At 40.2% G+C, this 24,259-nt stretch overlaps 2 protein-coding genes across 3 annotated transcripts in view; one reads left to right on the forward strand and one right to left on the reverse strand.

Moving 5' to 3' along the window:
- Positions 1-24,259, reverse strand: part of LOC149916243 (uncharacterized) — a 34,472-nt gene that overhangs the window by 5,976 nt on the left and 4,237 nt on the right. The window contains exons 4-5 of one of the 2 annotated variants that reach the window (XR_016470274.1): positions 21,284-21,358; positions 21,120-21,162 (exon numbers count right to left, since the gene is read on the reverse strand). The gene's annotated coding sequence lies outside the window, so the exon portion shown is untranslated. The remainder of the gene's footprint in view (positions 1-21,119; positions 21,163-21,283; positions 21,359-24,259) is intronic. The other variant, XR_016470273.1, reaches the window with a different exon arrangement.
- Positions 5,089-24,253, forward strand: CA12 (carbonic anhydrase 12). The gene is made up of 10 exons (XM_090148708.1): positions 5,089-5,848; positions 8,701-8,721; positions 11,604-11,783; positions 13,759-13,901; positions 14,669-14,764; positions 16,411-16,474; positions 16,927-17,084; positions 18,153-18,279; positions 21,922-22,006; positions 22,927-24,253. Exons 1-10 carry the CDS (start codon positions 5,659-5,661, stop codon positions 23,003-23,005), a joined length of 1,143 nt encoding a protein of 380 aa, XP_090004834.1. The 5' UTR covers positions 5,089-5,658; the 3' UTR covers positions 23,006-24,253.

The raw sequence follows: 24,259 nt of genomic DNA on the forward strand, positions 1-24,259 counted from the left end.
TAATTATAAGACATCTCTTGTAGATACTCAACAGGTCTTTTTCTCAGAAACTGAATTTAACGCCTTGAAATTAACTGGCAGTATATTTGGACTTTTGACTCACATACATGCCAAGATTAGACAGATTTCTAACTGGTTATAGCTATGGCACCGTAAATACAACATTCAGTCTGTTTCTTTTAAGGGTGCTGCTTGAACTATTCTAAGCATCACAATTTAGTCTACTGTTTAAATACAAATTGAGTATTCCCAACAGCTGCGACCTGAGACCAAGCTATTTAACAGGGATGTTTTACTGTAATAGGTTGAATTCAACCCAACAATTCATGAAAAATGAACACATCCGAAAAGGTACTCTGAACAAACCAATATATGCACTCAGAGAGAGTTTTAGTACTGTGCCTGATCTTAACTGAAACCTGACTTAATAGAAGACAGGCTCTAAATCTGAACCCCTAAAAGTGCATTCCTGACTGATGGCATTCCTGTTCTGTTTCATAATGATCAGCAAGTTTGGAAGATCCCATTTTCTTCAAGAGACAGCTAGCATGCCAGTGTCTTTCCAGGTGAGGGAATGAAAAGTCTTAGAATGTGGGTGAAGATTTCAAGTTTTGAGGAAACAATCTTTACTAAAATGTAGCCAGGCAATAAAAAAAGGGGAAAAAAAAAAAAAGGCCAACATACAGTGAAACTTTGCCACTTGAGAGAGAGCAGTTTACTAAAGCTGAGACACGAATCTGGACAGTAAAGAACTCTGCCGTGACTCACCAGAAAGAGAAATTTCTATGGCCTTTCCTCTCTACTGAACTGCTCTTCTGTGCCAGTTAGGAGCTTTCAGACTGGTCTTCTGTCTGAACTTCAAATTGCTGCCAACTCAAGAGCCCTATTCTGTCTTGCTATATCTTGTTCAACCAATTGCTATATATAACAGTGTGTTTCCACAGGGGATACCACAAGGAACAGCAGCATTTGCTGTGCTGCAGTGGAAGACTATCAAAGACTGAAAAATAGGCAGACAGGACAAGTGGTAAATTGCTCCTGTGACAGCTGTGACTGCATCTGAGGAGAAATGGACATAACACAGAGTAAAGAATCACATGCAAAGCAGTAAAATATGGCCTGCTATTAAATCTGGAACTTATTCTCTCAGTTGTGCAAACACCAGAACGCCATTGTATATGCAAGAAAAAGCCTGGGATAGAGAGTTAAAATATATTTTCTATGACATCTTTCCTCTTAACATGAGCCAGCAACATGCCCAGATGGCCAAGAAGGCCAGTGGCATCCTGGCTTGTATTGGGAATGGTGCAACAAGCAGATCATAGAGGTGGCTGTCCCTCTGTACATTGGTGAGGCTGCCCCCCACCAATGTCCAGTGTTCGTCCCTGCTGTGTTCAGTTTTGGGTCTCTCACTATAAGAAAGACATCAAGGCCTTGAAGAGTGTTGAGAGAAGGGCAACAAAGTAGGTGAAGGGTATGGAACGCATTTTATGAGGTGCAGCTGCGGGGCCTGGGATTGTTTAGTCTGGAGAAGGGGAAGCTCAGGGGAGATCTTACAGCTCTCTACAACTCCCTGAAAGGAGGTTGTGATGAGGTGAGGGTTGGCCTCTTCTCCTGGGTAACAGTGATAGGATGAAAGAGAACAGCCTCAAGTTGTGCCAGAGCAGGTTCAGGTTGGATATTAGGAAGAATTTGTTCTCAGAAAGAGTGGTGAAGTATTAGAATAGGCTGTCCAGGGAGGTGGTGGAGTCACCATTCCTGGAAGTGCTTAAGGAAAGGGTAGATGTGGTACGTAGGGACACAGTGATTTTAGAGGTCTTTTCCAACCTTAATGATTCTATGATCTAGCTTCTGTTGCAGTGCAAGACAATAGTAATAGTCTTGTTCTGAGCACTGAAAACAGCTTGTGAGAATGAAAATCACCATAAGCAATTTGTGATAAATACAACATCATATAAACCACCAGTAGGTGCTACTCCAGGTCATAATCTGAAGAAGTGACTAGCCTACATTTTTATGTATTACACCAACACAGCTATATATAAGGCTTGATCCAGTAATACCCTCCTCTCAGCCTTTATTCCTGGTTTGCAACTTTTTTTACACCAGAACAATCCCTCTTTGGCCAGTTTCACCAGCTCTTAGTACAGCCCTAAGATACTGTAGCCCCGTGAGTCATCCCAAATCCCCACTTTGGGTCTATATATCTATTCTATCTGGTCTCTGAGCAGAGGAATGTAAAAGTGAGCACTCAACCCTATAGTTAGCCAGTGATTCATTCTTTTCATACAGCATAAAGAAAGAATAATCAGATGAAAAAATGGATGGTACAAATGAGCCACTGAAAAGTGCAAGAGTGCCTGCAATAACAAGAAACTAAGTATGTTTTTAATAACTTTTCATTCCTTGTGCAGTGAATTCAAGAAGTAAATTGAACTAAGATTTAATACTTTCCAGCAGGCTTCACTTTATGAAATATGTCCTTTGAAACACAAAGTCATCAATTGCTACTGAGATAGACAGTCTCAGTAATTCATCTTTATTTCTCCACAAGTTCGTGTTTGCATGCCTCATCAAAATCACCATTATGTTTACTTAACATAATGAAAACTGAGTGAGTGGTTAACACCCAGGAAAGATGTCAGACTGCCCTGGAAACTGAAATAAAGAGAGTGCAACCTAGTAGGCAGTGCTTGTGATTGTGCTGTCTGAATACTTCTGGAGTGGGAAAGATCATTCTGAGAGGAGTCTGGGAGAGAAACTGACAACGAAAGGGAAATGAACCTTGCTTGCAGCAATTTTAGGAGTTCATCAGAGCAATGTAACTATTGCACATACTTGTGATATTTTCCTTTATTTGGCTTTTGGTTCATCCTACTATCCCCCTCCCATCACTCTCTGTTTCTTTTCTGCTTTGCCCTTTTAACTATATTGTCAGCTTTTCTACAGCAGATCCTGGACCTTTACTGTCAGCTGCACTCGAGGAAAATTAACTAAAGCAATCATGAATATTCTGGTTTGCAGAAATATCCTCTGAGACTGTTCAAGTGTTTGCACAAGTCAGTTCTACAGTGTATCAGAGCCCCAAGAAAGAACACAGTGCCTGCTTAGCTTTTTTCCTTCTGAATGAGGTGACCAAAGATACTGTTTAATGTTGGTTGCTGCTTTGCTGATGTAAACTCTTGTCCATTCGGAACTTGTAGAAGCCATCCTGTATTCTGCAGAGGAAGGCTGGTCATCAGAGCAGTAACGGGTTGATTGCTCATGTCTACATATTAAATCTAACAGCTTAGTGGGGAAAGATTTCATCGATAACTGTGTCAGTTTGTGCCCTATTGCAGTCTAGGAGGTTAAGTTAAGTGAATAAATCAGAATATCAGTTAGAACAGAAAAAAGGTTGGGAAAAATTGGTTTGAATTGTACAAGCGGCCATGCAGTAGCACTTGACAATCTCATACATTAAATCATGGAGTGCTGCTCTGCCCAGTTTGACAGTTCCCAGCACATTTAGCAAATACTTCAATACATGCAAAAACCCTTGAATTCGACTTCACAGGGCTAGTCTGCCATAGCAGATATTTATCCCATAAGTGTATTTTGGGGAGAGCAGATGGAAAATAAGTAATACATAGGGAATTTCAGAGAGATAGAATAGAGGGTTTTGTAGGCTAGTGGTTTGTCACTGGAGGACAAATGCAGGACTCAAAATAAATTCCTGGGCCTTCTGCTAAAATTCCTTTTTGCTACCACTGGAATGCTTCTGGGCTTCATTTTTAAAAACGAGTGATGCTGAACTGCACGTATATCCAAATACACAACTTCTCATGAGCCCCACCAATCCATGACAACCCTGTCCTGTCACCACCTTGGATTGATGCTGAGATGAAAGCCAACTGCCAGAGACCTAACATTTCATAAAGATAGAATCAAACGGCAAACCCTGTCTGGTTGCTGGAGAAAACAGTGTCAGCTGTTTCAGAGAAGTGTTGGAGTTTGTTTGTTAGGGGAGCTCTGGAGGGAGGGTTGTATTTTGCAAGCAAAGCACTTTCTATCCACCAGCTCTGCCCAGAATTCCTCCTGAGGATGTAAAGCCAAATGACAGCAGCACCTGGGCCAGGAGAGGTGTGAAATGGGAAGATGTAAAAAAGTACTTCAGCACAGCAAATTTTTCAAGAACACGAGCAGAAAAGAGAAAGGAAGAAATAGTTTGAAGGCATATTTTGGCAGATAGCTCAGTTCAAACACTCCTACACAAAAGGTCATTTTGTAGAGGAGGTCATCTTCAACTGTTACTGTTGCTTACCCATTATGTTAAGGATTGTGACAAAATAATTTCTTCTACAGAAACCTCAGCAGACTCATTGTGCCCCTCTATATAAACATGGTAGACAGAATGCATTCCTCTCTTTTGGGCAATGGCAATTAATTAATAAGACACGTTAAAAACATTTTTACTCACACCCTCTTTCTCTAGATTATATCTGACTGAACTAAATCAGGCAGAATCAGATATTACAATTAAGTTTCACAAAATATTATGAAATATGAGTGAGGAACTGTACTCAAAGGCAGATACTTTCTAAAAGCCATTCATTATTTGCTGCTGCTCTCTGCAGCCTGGATAGGATCGGACTATAGATAAATAGCACCAGCATGCCAGAATTGTGCTTTTTAGCACATCCCTACCTAGGATCTGGATAGAGGTGAACTATGCTGCAGTCAGCTTTCCTTTGCCTTTATCACCCACATGCATTATGTTAGGAAAAAAATAAGTAAGACTAATAACATTAAAAAATTAAACAGCATTTGATAAATAAAGATGCTCAAAAGTATTATGTGCTAAATGGTTGTTACTAAGACATAGTAAGTAGTTAATAACAGTTATCAATAATAATGTACACAACTGGAACAACTAATAGTCTTTCCAATCCCACCTCCCTCTCCTCAGCTATCCATGATGTATTCAGCTTAAGAGGCTACTCCTCAATCACCTTCAGAAGAGGACATCATCTACGCTCTGTGCTCCTCTCTATCCCTCCCCACACGTCCTGAACATAGCCTCTGCATCTGGGGCAGTTGCTTCATGAACGTTCATTTCTCTCTGCTCCTTGTATTCTCTCAGTTCCAAGAGCTTTCATCTTAAAGAAAAATTCTTCCTGACAAGACAGGCATTTTTTTTTCCTGGGAAGTGTCCATGGTCCCTCAGAAGTATGAAGAGTGCCACACACAGCCTCACTTCTCTCGCCCTCCTCTGGCTTCCCCTCCCTCCAGTTCTCACAGTGGCCCTTTATGCTAAAATCACGCTGATCCAAAAATGGGAGTTTAGAGAGCCGCTCTGAAATAGGTTAGAAAAACTCTGCTGTGGTCTGGTTCACAAAAGCAAAGGACACATTCTATAAGCTCTCTCTGCTACATAATTTCTTAAGTTCCACATCTTAATTTGCTTTATAAGTACTGGAGTCGGTCCCCTCAGAAGTTTGGTAAAATTGTGGTAATCAAGGACAGGATCAGCTTTCTGAGGGTGCTGTGACCTAGAGGCAGGTCTGATTACATCACTTGTTTTGGGATGAGTCCGAGGAGCTTTATAAAAAGCAGACCTGAAAGGAGGGAGAGAGACAAGGAAACAGAAGAGCAATAACTCATTAGCAGAAGGTCTGCATGCGTGCAATTTGCAGTTTGCCAGATACCTACAAGGGAGTTTCTTCAGAGTACAGAGAAACGTGTGGACTGCTGGTATATTACAAGTCTTTCCTTGAGATGTCAGTCAAGAGCTGCAATAGAGCTATAGTCACTACTGTGCTCATTTTCTTCCTAAAGATACAACTCTCGGTACCAGCGTCGCTGAATGGTAAAATCTTTTGGCTATTTTATTGTTGCTCTTATTGCTGGGTAGCTCATGTATGCAGAAAACTAACACTGCTCTTAATTTTTTTTTTTTTTAAACTAATATTTCAATAGCATGCTCAACATTGTGTATTGTTGCAATCGCAATTGTTTGGAATCGGTGTCCTTACTTCAATTTCTGATTTAGAAAGGAAACAGAAATCTGTCCTCTGATTTAGTTCATGTTACAGACCACTTGTGTGCTCAGCACGCCTTGCTTTGTGAGACTGGCCTTCTTCGGTGTTAGCAACGCCTTTCTCTGGAACCATAACATCTTTCCCTCTGCTCTTCTTATTTTTAAACCAAACAAAAAGAATGTAAGCCCTGTGAAGCGCCCCATTTCCCACGTAATAAACCTCACTGCCTTATATTTACATGGGACCAGTTTCAGGAGATCAGTACTCCTCACTTTCTTTTTAGGAGTTAATTTTCATCCATTCAAGCTTATTATAATCCACCTGGCATGATTATAGGATAGGGGGGAGAATCATAGTATAGAGTTATGTGAGAGCATGAATATTCATGGCAGGAAAAACCTGAAGGTTTGCACGTAATCCAAAGCAGTCTGCTTCTTGTGCAGCCCTGCCAGGATGAGTATTTTGCCAGGTTTTCAGCATGAGCTACACAGGATAGAATTCCAACTTCTCAGCTCAGCTTGTTATTTCAGGCATATTTCCTCTGAAAAATTGCTAAATGGCAGAATCTCCCACCTGAAAAGCATAGGCTTTTAGGGCTTGGTGCTCCGCAGAATGACAACATGAAGGCCTGGAAGTGAAAAGATGTATTGAAAAGGTATGTCTGACAATGCATCCTGCAGGGAAATCTGGAGAACTCCTGGTTTGGAATGAGACAGCTGGTGCCAACAAATGGTATGAGCTACAGCACCTGCCTGTTTTTGACATCTTCCCAAGTCAGAGACCCAAATAAGATGCAGATTGTCACAACTTTCCCCTCCCACTTTACCAGCTCACAGGTGTTACTGGAAACACACCTATTCCCTGGATATTGATGAAACCTAGATACACTTTAGGTTCTAGGAAACTCCTCTGGCATATGCAGGCATGTAGCTGTGTTATTCATCAGCACTCACTGCAGGACAAGCGCAGAGGCAAGAAAGTCCTCACAGACATGGAGCTGTTGGTAGAAGGTGAACACTAGGTGTGAATCAGACTTCTGTCCAAATTCAGGAGACTGTGTAACAGTCTGCTTCATTCTGATTTCATTATCAAGCAGAGTAAACGTAACACCAATCTTGCTCACAATATGAGGATGACAGTAAATCAATTCCCTCTGTAGCTCTGATGTAGCTTTGACATCTCAATTCAGACAAAATCAAGAAGATTCTGCCATCTTTTGTCTGCTCATCTCCCTCATAGCACTAGCTACAATTGTGCTCATCAGTAAAGGCACAAGGGTAGTGAATCACAGAGCATCAAAGATGCTCACAGGCTAAGGAAAATTTCACTTGGTAAAAGACTTAAAGTTTTTATTTGTTTTTATTTGGAATAAAAGCCCAAATTGCTGAAAATCTTTGAAATTTCTTGTTTTAAGGTTGTTCTATATTATAAATACACATACATATATTTATGGTTTGGATACCTCATGCATATATTAACATGAAGTAGGAGCAGGTGTGGAGATCAGCTATTTCAGTTAAGCCAATGCTTCTTCAAACCTTGCTCAAATGAGGATGTGGGGATTTTTAAAGCATGTTGACAGCTGATAACTATCTGTATGCAAGTGGTACCTACAGAGCGTGCTGACCACAGGACACAAGCAGCCCCAAAAACCTCAATGAGGGACAATTCCAGCAAAAAGAAGGGGAGAAGCGTATCAGGTTTTTCATGTAGCAATTGAAGACAGTGCAGAAGGACTCCCAAACATTTCACACAACAGTTTTTGGCTAAGAGCTGTGAGTACACTGCAGAGTACAAAAAACAAAGCCATGAATCAGGTTCTGAGCAAATGTGTGCAACTATGGATAAATATCTGCCTGCACACATGCATACACAAGCACATGGAGTGTTTGCAGGACTTGTCATCCAGAACTGCCTCCTAAGCCTGATAACCACAATTGTTCAGGTCTGCCAGGACAGGTGCCAGTAATTACACAGCAAGCTGAATGACTGTAAGTAGACTGGGTGGAAAAAAAATAAAATAAGTCAAGACATTTCAAAAGGCATGCAAAGGCACTGTTCCACATTCTGTTCCTTAAGCAATGGATGAATATTGATCATTTTAGCACCCACTCAACCCCCTGGAATTTTCTGAGTTATGTCGGTTCCTTTATCACATCCTCTTTTTCCAAAGTCCATCTATTCTCTGTACAGTTCAGCTGGCAAATCCCAGAGAACCTGTGCAGAAAGGACTGCCTCTCATTTCTCAGGGCAGCAACAGGCAATCCCCTGATGCATTTCAAACAGCTCAATTAGACATGGGGATTTTGATGACAAATTCATCCTGCCCACACTCCTTATTTGTCTCACCAGAAGAAATCGGGGATGCCTACATATAGTCTGTGGCTATTTAAAAAAAAAAAAAGGGAGAGAGAGAGAAGAAAAAAAGTTTGGCCCCAGAATTCAAGCAACCACAAGAAAGTCAAGTCCTAGGCAAAATCTCTGAATAACCCTGGTCATAATGTGGTTGAGAAGGGCTCATAACCTTTGAAAACTTCTTTGTTTTGCTCAACATCTGGACATAGAAAGTCAGATGAAAGTAAGTTTCAGTACATGGATTTAAGGGGCAATTTCTTTCTTTAATTACAGTGTATGCTCAATTTCAAAGATTCACACTAATATTTTGTTTGTTTTTAAACAGGGTCAAAATGGTCCTATATTGGTAAGTACTAACTAATTTGGGCATTAATTAACTAGAGACTAGAATTAACTAGAAATTTTATTTTAATCGAACAAATCCTCTGGCCAGAATTTCCCCATTCAGAGCTGTGTTTTACACACCACACGCTCACAGAGAAGCATTCTGTACTGAGAATCTCAGCAAAAAATGCTTCTTCATAAGCCCTTGGAGCAGCCAACAACTCCAGGAATCTGCGATTTAACTTGCTGCTGACAACTGCTTGCTTTGCCTGTGCTCCAGATTACCAGTGTGTAAGAGAATTGTCAGCTGACACGTCTTTAGGTATTACTGTAACCATCAACATATGCACACAGATTTCATATTCTCATTTAGCAAAAATTGTTCAACATACTTCGAATAAAAGAAGCTTGGGCTTTTCACCTTGCCAGCAGCAAGCAGATGAGCCTAACTGTGCTGGTTAGTAAGGAAAATGCTTCTTTTACTACCAGCAAAGGAGAAGTTCTGCCCTTCTTCCCAGTGCCACGCATGTTCAAATTAGTTGCTTCTGCAGGAATCTGGGGGAATTTTGGTATCAGTATTATTCAGATTGTGTTCCCACAGTACTCAGCCTCATGCCTTCCAGTTAAGTGCTTTGACACTGCAATCCTGTTTCTAAAGTAGTCATTTTTTCCTTCAACTACTGTTTTTTAAATCTATTTAGAAAACACATACCAGCAACTTCAAAAAAATCAAAATAGCAATTGAAATGCACAGAAAGCTTCTTTTCTGGAAAAAAGGAATGTTGATCTGCACAGAGAAAAATGGTAATTGGAAAGTCAAAGCCAGAAATTATCCACCATAATCTCCTACTGACACCAACTCATTATGGCAGCCTTCACCTTCCACCGTTTTTACCTTTACCCCTCTAAGAGCTTGCAGTGCTCCCCAGTAAAATTAAGTCAACAGTAAAACAAAGGAAGTCAGGCCACTGCAGTCAGTGCAGGCAGGGTGATCTCAAGATTGAGGGTCAAGGTACAAGGTTAAGGGTGGAGGAGAAATTCAGGTGCCAATCTGGAGACCTGTGCTTCACTTCTTTGGATTCTGCGATTCCTCTAACTCACAAGCTTCCCACTGGACACACTCGCAAGAGATCTACCCGTACTGGCCGTGCAGACTGAGCTCAGGCTGTGCTCTGAGCAAAATGGAAACCATGTGGTCATGTTGCTGTGGCACGTAGCCTACACTCTCAGCCTTCACTACTGACTCAGCCCTGGGCTAACTGCAGCTGTACAGCTTCCAGCTGGCTGAAAACAGGGGCAGAGTGCTCTGCGTGACTGCAAAATACCACAGACATTCCCCGTGCTACTGACCCAATGCATTTTACTACTTAATTGACTACAGATTAAGAGAACTTGAATCTTCTGTGAGAACCTCGAGCAACATGGATATAAGCTGATCATCAGAGCAAAAGACTGTTGGTAACACAGGCACCTCGCAGACCCGCTTTCTTCTTCTGTTGGTCAGCCCATGTGCAAGTCCCACAAGCACTGTCATCCTTGAAGGACCATCTGCTCTAACATCTCAGTCAGATGACAAAAAAGTCAGAAGCGCTATTTTGGGCTTGGAAAAGAAAAAAATAAGGAACTAAATCTATTTAGTTTAAGAGAAGCAAGAAACAACGTCCTCTGTAAGTACTACCAGATGAACACAAGCATGCTCACAGTAGGCTCCTCAGTTTCCAAGCAAAAGACTTCAAGCAGCTGCTATCTAAATAAAGTCAAATTCATTGTGACAAACAAGCTTCCAGAGAGAGCAACTATCCATTGGGCAAGAATGAAGTATCTCTTATCCACAACAGTTAAAGAAAGACTATTCCCCCCTCCCCCCCCCTTCAAAAATACAGCCTCTTTAAAGTAGTAATTGATCCAAGGAGGTCCAATGGTCTGGGTTACCAGATCAGTCTGTGTGACACCAGAAGATCTTCCTGCTTTAGAAAGAATCAATGAATCTTCAAGTATTAGAGAGAAACGAAAGTTACAAGCCTATCTTCTGGAATTTAAACCCAAACAGTCCCAGCTTAGAGCTTGTGAACAGCTGCTTGCTATTAATATGTAATTAAACAGACCAACAATGTCTTGATGTTATCTATTCTTTGTAGAGACTGCCTAGGGCAAAAGGTTGTGAGGAAAAAATTCTGCAAGAGTTTGATCAAGTTATTACAGGTCAAATTACCACAACACCTCATTTCTGCAAATTAGCTTTTTACTGTGATGTAGGTAATATTACTAGATGGAGCCCAATGATTTGTATGATAAGGAAAAGGATCTGGCTTTCTGTTTGCTGGAAAATATGGAAGCTTTCCTCTGTCAACATGAAGTCACTTCTGTCAGAAATTCTCTTCAGAATGCAGGAATAGCCACATTAACATGCACACACCTGTAACTTTTATAGGGAAATGTCACTCACATCAGTTAATAATGATGGCATAGATACAGTTTCACTTGTGCATGAGGACTTCAAGGAGAGACAATACCACCACTAGAGGATCAAAAGCACTGCGTTTGGCTGTGGTGCTGTTACCAGAGGCCTAATCCACTGAGCTACCCCCAACGGGGTTAGATGAAATGGCAGCCAAGGTTGTCCAAAACCAAGGGATGGTGAATCGTCTCTATGTGAGATTTCTGCTGGCACTTCCTCCGCCAGCAAACACATCTTACTATGGTAATTCGGCCCCTTTCAATTAAGTGGCATACTGGAAACAGGAATTGAGAAAAGCTGAATTTAAAAAAAAAAATCTTCAAAATTCAGCAGAGGGTCCTCTTCCAAATTCTGAATGATAGTTGAATCAGTCTGGGGGAGGGAAAGGCATGTGCTAACTGGATAGAATTAAGGCTGACAAATGTCAATTTTGTCCATTTATGTAGGTCCTGATGGAGAGAATACCTGGCCGAAGAAATACCCGTTTTGTGGAGGAGTATTTCAATCACCAATAGATTTTCACAAAGATATTCTCCAATATGATTCTAATCTCTCACCTTTAGAATTCATAGGCTATAATGTGTCCTCCACTGACCAGTTTACACTGACTAATAATGGGCATTCAGGTAAGGGAGCTCAATGACAGCAAACAATTATGTAGGAAAGTTGCTGGAGTTTGTAATCTTGTATGGTATGTAGTTTATGGGCAAATTACTTTGATTATCATTTGAAGTTAAGCTTGATGCCTCTTCATCAGCATATGCATATCTAGAGAACACGGTAGGGAAACTTGGGAACTTACAAAGCACAGATGGATTTGCTGCAAGCAGAACTGAAAAACTGTGGTTTTCTTCAATAAGCTACAGGCACGTCAAAAATAATTCCTGTGCCTTTGAAAGCTTTCCTTCCTACTTTGGCTGAAGAGCTCTGAAACAGACTTGGTGATTATATTAGAAAGAAAGAAATTGATAAAATATGAGTGCAGTTGATCTCTGATATTCTAATCAAAGCAGCTCAGTTGAGTTACATGGAGGAAAAAGAACAAAGGAGCACTATTCTGTTCCTTTGACTTGAGGTAGAAACCTCCTATAGCGTAGGATAAGACAAATAGATAAAAGAACAGAAAAATAATTAGAAACAGCTTACAAACATGCCCTGCCTGGCTGTATCAAAAGTGTCAGTACACAAAGTAAAAAGCAGAAAGAATGCAGTCACACAAAGATCTGCAATATCTACCGTATCAACACTACATACAGTAACAGTTAAGTTAGTCCCATCATTTTTTCCCTTCACGAGACACTTGAGGACATGTAAATAAGGACATGTATAAGGCATTTCTTGTATCCTCTAGGCATCAAAAGAACCTCTGCAGCCTTTGCCTCTGCACTTCTCTGGCATGCTCTGTTAAAGTGTGCTCGCAATGCATACTTCTCATTTTTTCCTCATGCCTTCAGTGAGGTAAAGCTGCTCCGTACAGCATCATAAACACATTCTTCAGGTAAAGACCAATCTCTCAGTTGATTCAATGGAAAATCAACTCTTTGTTAGAGTGATCACTACAGCATCTGCTGTTATCTTCTCTTATGGCTAGAGAAGAAATCAATAGGCTACTTAATTAGGACTGTCACATCAGTCACTCCTACACACAGCTAAGGCACTTCTCTGCCAGTTAAGCCAGATGCAATTACCTACTTCAGCTAGACAGAGCAGCAGACCTCAAGAAATGCTTTTTAGCTAACAGAAAGTGTTTGCAGCTGCTCCTTCATGAGTTTTGAGCCTCGTTTTCCCAGCAAATCTGGAACATGTCAGAAACAAATTATATTCTCACTGGAAACCAGTAAAGATAAATTGCAAAGCAGATGATCTTTTCTTTATACAAATCATTGTTTAATGAAGTACCAAATTTCTCAGTAATTAATGACAATAGAGAACATCTCAATTCCCTTTCTACTGTAATTTATACACAAAATATATGCCACTCTGTTCTCCACGCTGAGCAGCATTAGCAAGTATACAAAAAAGCTCATTCCACCATGCTGAAGGAGGAAATACTAATATTTTAGGTCAACAGGTATCTTGCTGCTTGACAGCAGCACTCTGGGTTTGACTGAGGAAGGGGAAGGGAGGAGAGATCAGTAGTTTGGTGTGGACACAGGCTGCTGAGCGAGGATTAACAGACAGAGGAGTTCAATATAACAAGATTGCAAAAATACTATGAAATATTAATTTATTCACACATTTTAACCGTTATAAGGGGAATTAGAGAAGGCATATGAGCCTAAGTTTTGCTTCAATACTTTGATAACTTTCTCTTTAATAAAGCTGAGATAATTTTGCATTCTTCAAGGAGGACAGAGATTTCCATTAGCAATAATTCCCACATTCAGTTCATTTAGTCAAAGAAAGCAGAAAAAGGAATAGTCTAGATTCTTCTGAATCGCTTAGAAAGAGTTAATGACAACTGAAGTGTTTAGCCCCTACCGACAGACTGGGATGGATTCCAAGTTAAAAATGCAGCTATTCTGCTTTGTTCTTTCCCTGCATATTATGTTTAGTTGTCGTAGCTTTATTTGCCCCCACCTGCCTTCGGTCTGCTTACAGTGAAAATGCATCTGTCACCTACCATGCACATCAGAAACCTCCCTTTTGAATACACTGCATCTCAACTTCACCTGCACTGGGGAAACAGAAACAAGTCGGAAGGCTCAGAGCACACAGTCAGCGGGAAGCACTTTGCAGCAGAGGTAAGACATGCTCAAATCAGTGAACGAAATAAAAAAGGCCGGGCACTATCTCAAATGGGATCTTTACCTTTGGTGTATGACTGAAAATGCTGCAAGGTTCTAATCCAAGTATTTAGGATCTGAGTGTATAATTAAAATATGCTTTGTGAACCACAAACAGGGTGGGCTCCAAAGTACTACAAGTCAAGGAGTTATATTCTGAACTCAGGGCTGGCACTGGGTCTCTTAAGTAATTTCAAGCAGATCGCTTGGTTTCTCTGTAATCTTTTAGCTGCACAACACTGCTTGGCTGGGTTTGAACAATGTCTTCAAATGCTCTTCTCCTATCTTTATTTGCACTTTTTTTGTTCCATTGAAGAACTACTTATTATCTTTCCTAATCCTAAATTATGGATTTGGGAATAGATTTTGGAAAGCAGCACCAATTGGATATTTACTGCAAAACAATCAAAAGAAATACTGTTTTTCCAGAAACATTTGCCAATGCTAGTATTACAAACAAGGCGCCTTGAAGATGAAACAATCATTCTTTTTGCTCCCCAGTCATGTAGACAGGAGGGATAACAGCCAGAGAGGAGCTGGGAATGGGTATTTCAAACCTTTTGCTTTTCTCCAGAAAGGATCTCACCACTATGCCCAGAATCCACTGAAGAATGCTATTCTACTGTTGTTAGCCTGAGATGGCTGCACTCATCTTTTTCAGTTGCTAAATAAAAACGTTACCATGCCCACAGCATTATCATGAAAACATATCTCCTTCTCTGTAGATGCATATTGTACATTATAACTCTGAGAAATATCCAGATATAACAGCAGCAATGGACAAAGCAAACGGACTGGCAGTTTTGGCCATTCTTCTTGAGGTAGGACACAAGACTGGGGGTGCTGTTTGGTTGTTTTTTTAATATTCTTTCAATAATTAAGTCACTAGTGAGCTTTAAAGTAACACTTTTAGGTTAATTTGCAATACTGCAGCTGAATAAGTGTTCCTCTTTTTCTGATTCACTAAAAAGGCCAGATTCCATCAGCACACATGTAAACAGGTACCGATGTTAGGAAAAGAGGAGTTCTGAGTGTTTCCTCATGTTTTCCAGTAAAATCACTTCAATTGTTAAATCAATTTTTGTATTCATTCACAAGCTAAGTAGTGTCTAGCTTATCAAACAACAGGCAACTGTGAATTTCAAACCTGCTTACTATAGGACAATGCAGTGTCAGCCCAGCAGAAACACACAGACACAACTCGTCCTTCGGCAATTAAGATAATCAGGATGTGACCATCGTTTTCAGGATGCAAGATTGATTCTGAGAATATCTGAATCACAGACTACAGCAGCAGTACAAAATTATAAGCAAGTAAATTCAGTGCTTTTTTTAGATGACAGTACAAGTTTCCTATATTGCCCTCTGACACCACACATATAGGCAATTAAAGGTAATAATGATGCTAAGAAACAATTCTGACAAGCTTGTACGTATATAAATCTATATTTTCTTGAGAATTAAAAGTCTTAATTAATAGAATAAGCTTAACTATCAAGACAATTTTTAATTTTCTGCAGCATAAAAAATCCTTTGCTCAAAGTCTGAAAATACTTCTACACTTCATTGAAAAAGTGACAATGTCCACAGACCAAGCTCTAGTTCAAGTGGCTATTATCCCACCTCACTTCCTAGAAGTTCTAAGAATTTGTCAGTAACTGTGCTACATTTCAGTTCATTTGGAACTTGCAGCTGTGAATAGCTTCAGAGTACTGTATACTATGCTGAGGATTATGATTTTTTTTCCCCCAAATAATGGTGTTTAAAATCAAATAAGGGAATGTTGTTAAGTCTGGTGATTAGGTCTTTGAAAACCTTTCAGGCAGTCTGCAGCTTTTACAGTTCAGCTAAGGACACCAGTTTACCATGTCTGCTGTCAGAGGAGTTGCTAAGCACCCAAGAATTCCTAAGACAGACACCGATTATTAAACCAAAAAGCTGTTGGTAGCAGTTAAAACACATGGTCTTGCTTGCTAGTTGAGTTACTGCCCCTGCCAGTGGCCCTGCATTACCCAACAGTTCATTCTTCATCTTCGTGGTCTATGAGGAGCAGCAGACTGAGGAACGTTTGTGGGTGGAAAGATGTGGCTTGGACTAGAAAGAAGAAGATGAGCTGAGCAGTCTGTCAGTTGAGAACTTCTGTCTATTGATGTTCTCAGAGGAAATGGCTACTCCTCCTTTGTGCTGCAGGCTGAACAGGCAAAGCAACTCAGCTTTTCAAGTGTGTGCAAAAGGACTACGCTGCAGTTAAGACCTGAGTGTAACAAAGCACCTTTAATAGCCACAGACAGACTAAGAGCCTTATTGGGAATGGTACGTAATATTTCAGTTGCAAAGAGTAATTCTGTTTAATTTAAATCTGGACAGTGTACACAGTTTCCTTAGGACAGAGTTCATCAAATACTGCTTGCTGCTATGTGCAGAAGCACAAGGACCTGCACAGTTGTTAACAGTCTGCTCATTACAGATTGGACCCTTCAACCCATCATATGAAAAGATCTTCAGGCACTTCCGGAATGTGAAATATAAGGGTGAGTGGCTGTTCTGAAGTATCAGATAGGTACCAGACAGGTACCCTGTGACAGGCTGAACCAGCTGCAGAAACAGTCCTGCAAACCCAGGCAAAGCAGTCATAAGCTGAGAGACTTTGAATATTCAATGCATTACTCTGGAGAGTGTATAGCTAGCTAAATACACATACCCATGGGGCCTTATTTCCTGCACCAGCTGTTGTTTGATTAATATGGCTACAGGTTATTGCATAAAATTCTGATTTGGTATCTATGACAAGATTTGTATATAGGAAATGCAGACTTTTGGGTTTCCTTTGTCAAACTGGGATCATCTCCACTAAAAAGTATTTTTCTTTTCCTAGTGATCAGACAAAGCACCCTGCTTACTGCAAAGCAGAATCACTACACTAGTATACCATCCACACAGTAATAATGCAGCATTTAACACTCTGTTAAATCCTCTGTTTTAGATGAGATGGTCCATGTCCCTGGTTTCAACGTTCAGGAACTGCTTCCTGACAGACCAGATGAATATTATCGCTATGAAGGATCCCTGACAACTCCTCCTTGCTACCCAAGCGTTCTCTGGACAGTCTTCCGGCACCCCGTTACAATTTCACAAGAGCAGGCAAGTTTAAAACAGCACGTATTGTCCTGACTGATGTTTGTTAAGGAGTAGCAAATGGATATTCTGGATTTGTTTTCCTGGATTTGTCTTACTTTCTTATTGAACTGGAAAGTGACTACTGCTAAAACCTTTCAGGTGGGGTGCATGCCACAGAGCTGACATAAATCAATACCCTGTTCATTATAGAGTTAACCCATCTTCAGTTGATCAAAATGATGGGCAGTCAATTGAATAGCAATTGGTATTGTAACAGCTTGAAAAATCACAAAGTGAGATTCATTTATTTTTACTTTGTGCTTGCTCTCTGCTGAGAGTCTTTCCACGAGTCACTACCAGATCATTTTTGCCAAGGCTTCATGTCTGAACCCTAAACTCTAAGTTCCTCTGATCCTGACTAACTTAAGCATGATAGATTGAGTAGATGTTAATGTTTCTAAAAAGCTTGTGATGTATAATTCGTCAAGCCTGAATCCCCAGAATTTTCTCTAACTTAAGGTTTTTGTTCTCATCTAATTAGCTTTTTCGTTTTCAAGTGGACACTGACGAATTACAAAAGTTTGTAATCACTATCTTCCAATTCATCTAATTATAAACACAAGGAAAAAAATGTTACTAAAAATGTTATTACCACCTTTAATATGAGATTTAATTACCATGCGCTCCCAGCGATGAGAGTCAATTATTAACCTCATCCACTGTAGCAGACTGTTTTACCAAAGCACGAGTTCTTTGGTGAGCTCCTTCATGACATAGTACTGCTTAGGCTTTAGACTGTGCTGCAAAGAACCATCACATCTCCTCCCGTTCAATTTTCCTGTCAGCTAATTACTAACCAGCCTTTATTTTTTCAGTATATAAAACACACATACAGGTAGGGGTTGCAGAGATGTCACCAGTGTTTTTACATTACTCTCTATTTGGCTCACAGGCCATGTAAGACTTCCAAGTATTATTTCATGTACCCCTTTCTGTTTGACCACGTCTGTACATTCCAACAGACACTGTCAGCGATACACCAGCACTGTCTTTTCTGCTTCTGGAAGCTGAACAGTGTGCTTTCCTTTACAGCTGCTGGCACTGGAAACAGCCATGTATTGCACAGAGAGTGATGACCCAGAACCCCTGGAAATGGTCAATAACTTCCGAAACGTTCAGGAGTTTCGTGAAAGACTTGTTTTTATCTCCTTCCGCGAAGGTAAGCTGTACAAACGCTTCTGTGCAAAGACATAGCACACAGTTGTTTGGGTAAACTTGAAACATCAATGTAGCAGTCCTGTTCCACTGTACCAGCACAGAAGTACCAGAGCTCCACTCTCCTGCAATTAGCTTTCTTTTTGCTCCCCTCCTGCATGGGTAACTACGTAAGAGTGATGGCATTCAAAGAGTATACACAAAGTTCTGTTTCACAGCAGCTATCAGACATGCCACACCAAGCAACCCATCTGACCCCGATCAAAGGGAAGGGGAAGAAGGGAGGCAGACCAGCTCCTCGTGCCTAGCAGAGCTATCTGCTGTCACTCCAAACACTAAATAGCTCTCTACAGCTGAATGCTTTCAGCCAGCTTAACTGAGCTGGCCTTCTCTCCTCAGTTACATCTCTATTTCCCAGTAATATCAGGCCTACTTTTGTGCAGTCAACAAGTTTAGAAGGAATCACAGCTTTGCATTTCAGGGAGACTGTTCTGGGGTAATTATAGAGAGTTGGAAAAGGTCCTCAAGAGAAACTCAAATTTGGTAAGTAAAAATAACTTGTAACACTGTATATTGTATGATCCAGTGTTACAGGTGAAAAAAATCAGTCATTTTATGAGAAAGTCATTTGACTGAGCCCCACAGTAAGGCATCTGAGTATCTTTTCTATGCAAAATGCATTGCTCTAATTGCTGTGCTGTCCTGCAAACAAATACTCATAAGCAGTTGTAAAGCTGGCACACACAGAGGGCAATCTAGGCAAAGCACTACACAGTTTGAAATTGAGAATAAAATGTTTCTGAAAGAAAAAGCAGACCACATGAAAAGGATTAGCCATGCAGTAAGCTTTCAAGTTAATAAAACATTTTAGCATGTCATATTAACTTTGCCTACTAGTTTCTCTTGTCTAAATGGAAGATTAGAAAACACAGGAGTTATCTATATCTATACTGAGAAAATTCTCACCACAAGCTTTACTTTTCAATAACATAAGAGAAACCCATGACATCCTTCTACTGTCACATGCAGGGTATGAAGCATGCCTTGCAACTAACTGGCACTGGACAGGCCTACTCATAGCATGATTATCTCTTTGGTGCACAAAGTAGAGTAAATTGCAGTACATGCTGCAAACAAACATGATAGAAATCTCAAAAATAACTGGCTTCTGCTTTTTTGCACTTCTCTAGGACTGAATGTCCTAGAGCTGCTAGAGCTTTAATTCCCAAAGTTTGGGGAAATAGGGAAACCAAGTAAGCTTGGACAATAAAGAACTTAACTTAAATCCATGCACACTTTACTAAAGACATTTTCAAGCAGAAACACTGAAATAACAAGTTCTGGAACAAGCAGATACCATGTGCTTAAGACTCAGAATCTTAGGTGATCCAACTTCCACTTTTTCTCTCCTCTCAATTCATGAAAGTAAGCAAGCATATGTTGCTGGTTTGCTAATGTGATTCACAACAGTCAGGGATGAGAAATGCTGTTTTCCATCTGGGTCTTAAGCTGTATTTGCTGCACCTGTCTACTGTCTCTCTGTAAATCACACTCAATTCTTAAAGTAATGAGTTACAATCCGTGATCTCAATAACTCAATAAAAAATTAGACAGGTTTTGATCTAGGGATCTAAACATTTCACAGAAATGGGATAAGCATTATTAAGTCTATCTATAGGATCAAATTTGACCTAGAAGTGACATTTTCAAAATTGCTGTTGTGAACCATATTTGGCTCTTCCTCTACTAAGCTACACTGTTTGCTTCCCATGCAGAGGTGACACCTGCTATAAAAGCATTTTCAGCTTTTCCTTAATGTTGGCATAACTTACTAGGGCTGAGTTGTATGGGTTATTGCCCACCCCATTGTTCTCACCCAAGAACCAATCTCTATGGCTACAGAAGGCATTGCTCAGTGCTACTTTAATAGAAACCCCATTCGGTCTAAGTACACTTAATTACAAAGGCTCATTGGCCACCAGTGAACCACAGCAAAAGTGTTCTACCCACTGCAAGAAAGGTATTCATCATTCCTGTAATCTCACATTCCACCTACTCCAGCCACAAAAGCTCCCTCACAGGTGCAGTCCCTTAGGGAAGGGAAGGGGAAAAAAAAGGAAAAAAAAAAGGAAAAAAAAGGGGCCTCAAAAGACCTCAACCTAAAAGCACTTCTTCAGAGCAACGTTTCTGCCTTTGCAATGTCAAGTCTGAGAGCTGCTTATCTTCATCAGAGCGTGGATGCCACATGATGGAGCCACCAAACTGTGCTTTGTGTCCCAAATTCAAATAACTGAAGTATTAGATCATCCAAGTTTGGATGCCAGTGACTAAAATCTAAACTCATGCTCACCATGAATAAGCACTAAAGTTCAAAATGTCTCAAATCCCAGAGGATCACTCACCAAAACTCAAGCATGCTTAAAATGTATTTTGCCTGTTAGGAGCCTATTCCAATAAAATCAGCTCCACGTACACACAGCTGAGATTTATTACAGCATTCACAGAATTGCAGGGATTGGAAAGAACCTCTAGAGACTCAAACTTTCCACTGCTCACAAATTAAAGAGGAACAGGTGTGTAGAGTTGTTAAAAAGCTTTCTATCTGAATTTCCCAAGATGTCCTCGTCAAACAGAAATCTAAAATATGAACTGGAGTTTTCCCTACCTCTCCTCTTTAAACTACAAGCTTTTGTTCTGTAATTTTCTATTTGGTGTGACATTTTGCTGCCCATGTGATGCACTTTCACTGTAGCAAAACTTGCCTTTACTTAGAGACAACCAGTCATTGGATAAAACATAAAAAATAGCGTGTGAATGAAATATGAAAATGTGAAGAGTACTCACCTTCGTGGTCTTCGGGTAGGCCAAAATAGCAGAAATACTTTTACTGTAAAAATTATATATGAAGGTCTTTATCAAAAGTGAGATTACAGCAATAGTGCTTAACATCTCAATGCAAGCATGAGATCATTCAGCTGTTCATACTGCCATCTGGATTTCATTCTTACCTTTTTAGGTGCCTTTAATCAACGTTATCAAAGACAAAGCACATCACTCTTCAGCTGCTCACATTCAGTAGCATCCTGCCATGAAAAAACAACAGGCATCAAATCTAACATCCTTTGTTCCCTGAGTTTAGCTCTTCATTTTTGCTTATGCAAATATGTTACAGCATCAAATCACAGAATCACATCATGATTTGGATTGGAAGGGACCTTAAAGATTATCGAGCTCCAACCCCCTTCTGTGAGCCTGTTGCCACCCACAGATCAGGCCTGCCCACAGCTCCTTTCAGCCCAGCCTTGAATGCCTCCAGGATGGGATACGCATAGCTTCCCTGGGCAGCCTGTGCCCAGGAACCCAAAGACATCTGCTATGCCTTTGGCTGTATGTTGGTGTTGTGACTCCAGCAGGCATCTGATTTGACATCCTAACCATAGACTCAGTTGTGGGATTGGGACTGTCTGATAACATCTGTGCATATTTATCCATTCCATGACTGCAAAGGTGATACAAGTGGCAGTGCATACAATATGGCAGGAAAGTTGCAGATGTGGGAAGAAAGTGGTATGACAGATTAGTGTCCAGCTTCTTCCTCTCTGGTAAATGAATTCAGCTGTTTTGTATGCTTCTCCTTTTCTTCTAGGTGTTCTTGTTTCTGTTGTGATAGCCTGCGTTGTGGGAGTTCTCATCTTTCTTGTAGTAGCCTGTTGCCTATGCAGGAGGAAAAGGTAAGATGTTCTGCTGTCATATCACAGGAAAACAAGTGAAACCATTTTTTTTTTCTTTAATACAGAGAAGTGCTTCTGTGTCTGAAAACCAGGATGATTTTTACAGTGGTAACATTTGATCTTTAGGATATATTAACTCCTCCTTCGAGATTTTTAATCACAGTAGATGTTATTTCTTCAGTATCATATACTTCAAAGTAGTTCTGTTTCATTGCCAGCAAAAACGTGTGTGTGTGGTTGAGAAGGATCTACCTAAGGGATTTGTTTCCACTGGAGGAATGGTTGATTTCTGTGATAAATAGCACCACAGTTCATTATACTGACAGTGCCATAGTTAACAACTATAGCAATGCTTCTCAGAGATACAAAGACAAGAAATAGGAAAAAAAAATATGAGTACAAGGGAGAAGGCAAAAACACATGACAGTTTAGCTATTCCCACAAACAGTTATGAAATGAGACTCCCTTTCCAAACTAAACAGAATGCATACATGGGTTAGACAACAAACTTGCAGTTTTTCTGCCTCTCCAGTTGCCATTTCTTCTTTTTTTCATGGAAAAACAAGAAGTGAAACAAGAGGGAATAATTTTAGAGACAATCTCTCCCAAAGGTCACACTACCTAAGGGGAAACAATCTGCACTGACAAGAGGCCTTTCAGGCAGACTGTTTGACACCAGAGCCAAATTCTGGGAAAAAGACTGACATGACAAACTTTTCTACAGCCTGCTCGTATAACTTTGTGATTGGCATTTAGCACACAGCATTCTTCTGAAACACACGTAACAATAAGCTACTCTGGCATCTGCACCAGTTCAGAGAAAAGTAACTTCATGCTTGAGTAATGGAACTGTTAAAATAATTGATAGTGCTTTTCCTTTGTTGCAATTACAAATATTTAATGTAATTGTCTTGTTTCAGCTGCAAAAAAGAAGAGAACCGAGAGGTCACCTACACGCAAGGCAAGCACCAGAAGGAAGAAGCTATTTCCAATCTATGATGCTGTGCTCTGTCTCAGATGCCCCATTTCATTCGTAGCACTGACTGATTCTGCACTAGTGGAACATAATGCATTCTCTTGTGGAGTGGACTCTCTTATTCTTGGCTAATGATAAGCTCAGAGTGTTCTAAAAACGCACCAGCCCAAACTTTTACTGGAGCCTTTGTTCTCCTTTTCCAAGGAGATATGATCAGTGAACACTGCTGAGGGCTAAATTCCTTCCCAGACTTACTTCATGCTGGCTGCTTACTGAGTCTGGGTCTTTTAACTGATCCTATAGTTAATCCTAAGCTCCAGTTTTATGGTTTGTTTAGCAAAAATTTTCCCACAAGTATTCAAACTTGAAGACATTGAGCAAGACACTCGTACTCTTTACTGCTAGATCAGTGTTTTGGTCTTTGGGCAATCCAGGAAAAGCATCATGAACACAAACAAGATATTTAAAAGGGCATTTGTCTTATTTATCTTAATATCCTGCTCTTATTTATAGCATGCATAAGAATGATGTGAGAGATGCTGCCATTGCTGCTGCTTTTTAGCATGCTACTTCCTATTTAATCATGAAATCTTGACTGATTTTAGTGTACATATAAGAAATCCAATTATATTGTAGATTGTTTTGTTCATTTAGTTTTCTGAATTTAGTAATTTAACTATTAGAAGGTAATTAAAATTATCTCCCCAAAATTTCATAAAATAAGTACTCCTGAGTCTCACTGTGCGTTTTTGAAAGCGAGAAGTATGCTGCTGCTGAAGGTGATGGGTTCAAAAGAACAAGGTTTAACCAGCCTAGCAGCAGGTGCTTACAGAACCTCTCGTGAATTTGACATGTGAAGAACCTCAGCCCACACAACCAAGAAATATATGCTTACTATAAGGAAAAAGTAGCTGCTCACGTGCAATGTCAGCCTAACATCAGCTTCTAACAGCTTGGTTCCAGCTAGCAGGCTAGGCACAGGACTTTTCTACTAAAAGCTGCCAACACTAGGATCCTAATATCTTATTTTTACATTTCAGCCACTATGAACAGTGTAGTGCTATGGTACACCTTGCACAGCTAAGCTCATTCCAAAAGTTGTTCCTGTTGCATTAGGTTACATGAAGTTCTATATGGATCATATCTCACGTGTGTAAATCAAATCTGAAGGATTTACTTTAGGCAGGCAAATTTTCATTTCTAAAAAAGCTTACTGAACATAAGAGCTTAAAAAAAAACCCAACAACAAAGTTTCTTAACTGCAGCTAAGGCACTGG

The sequence above is a fragment of the Phasianus colchicus genome, chromosome 12, assembly GCF_987193195.1.
Source record: "Phasianus colchicus chromosome 12, bPhaCol1.hap1.1, whole genome shotgun sequence".
NCBI classification, from domain to species: Eukaryota; Metazoa; Chordata; class Aves; order Galliformes; family Phasianidae; genus Phasianus; species Phasianus colchicus.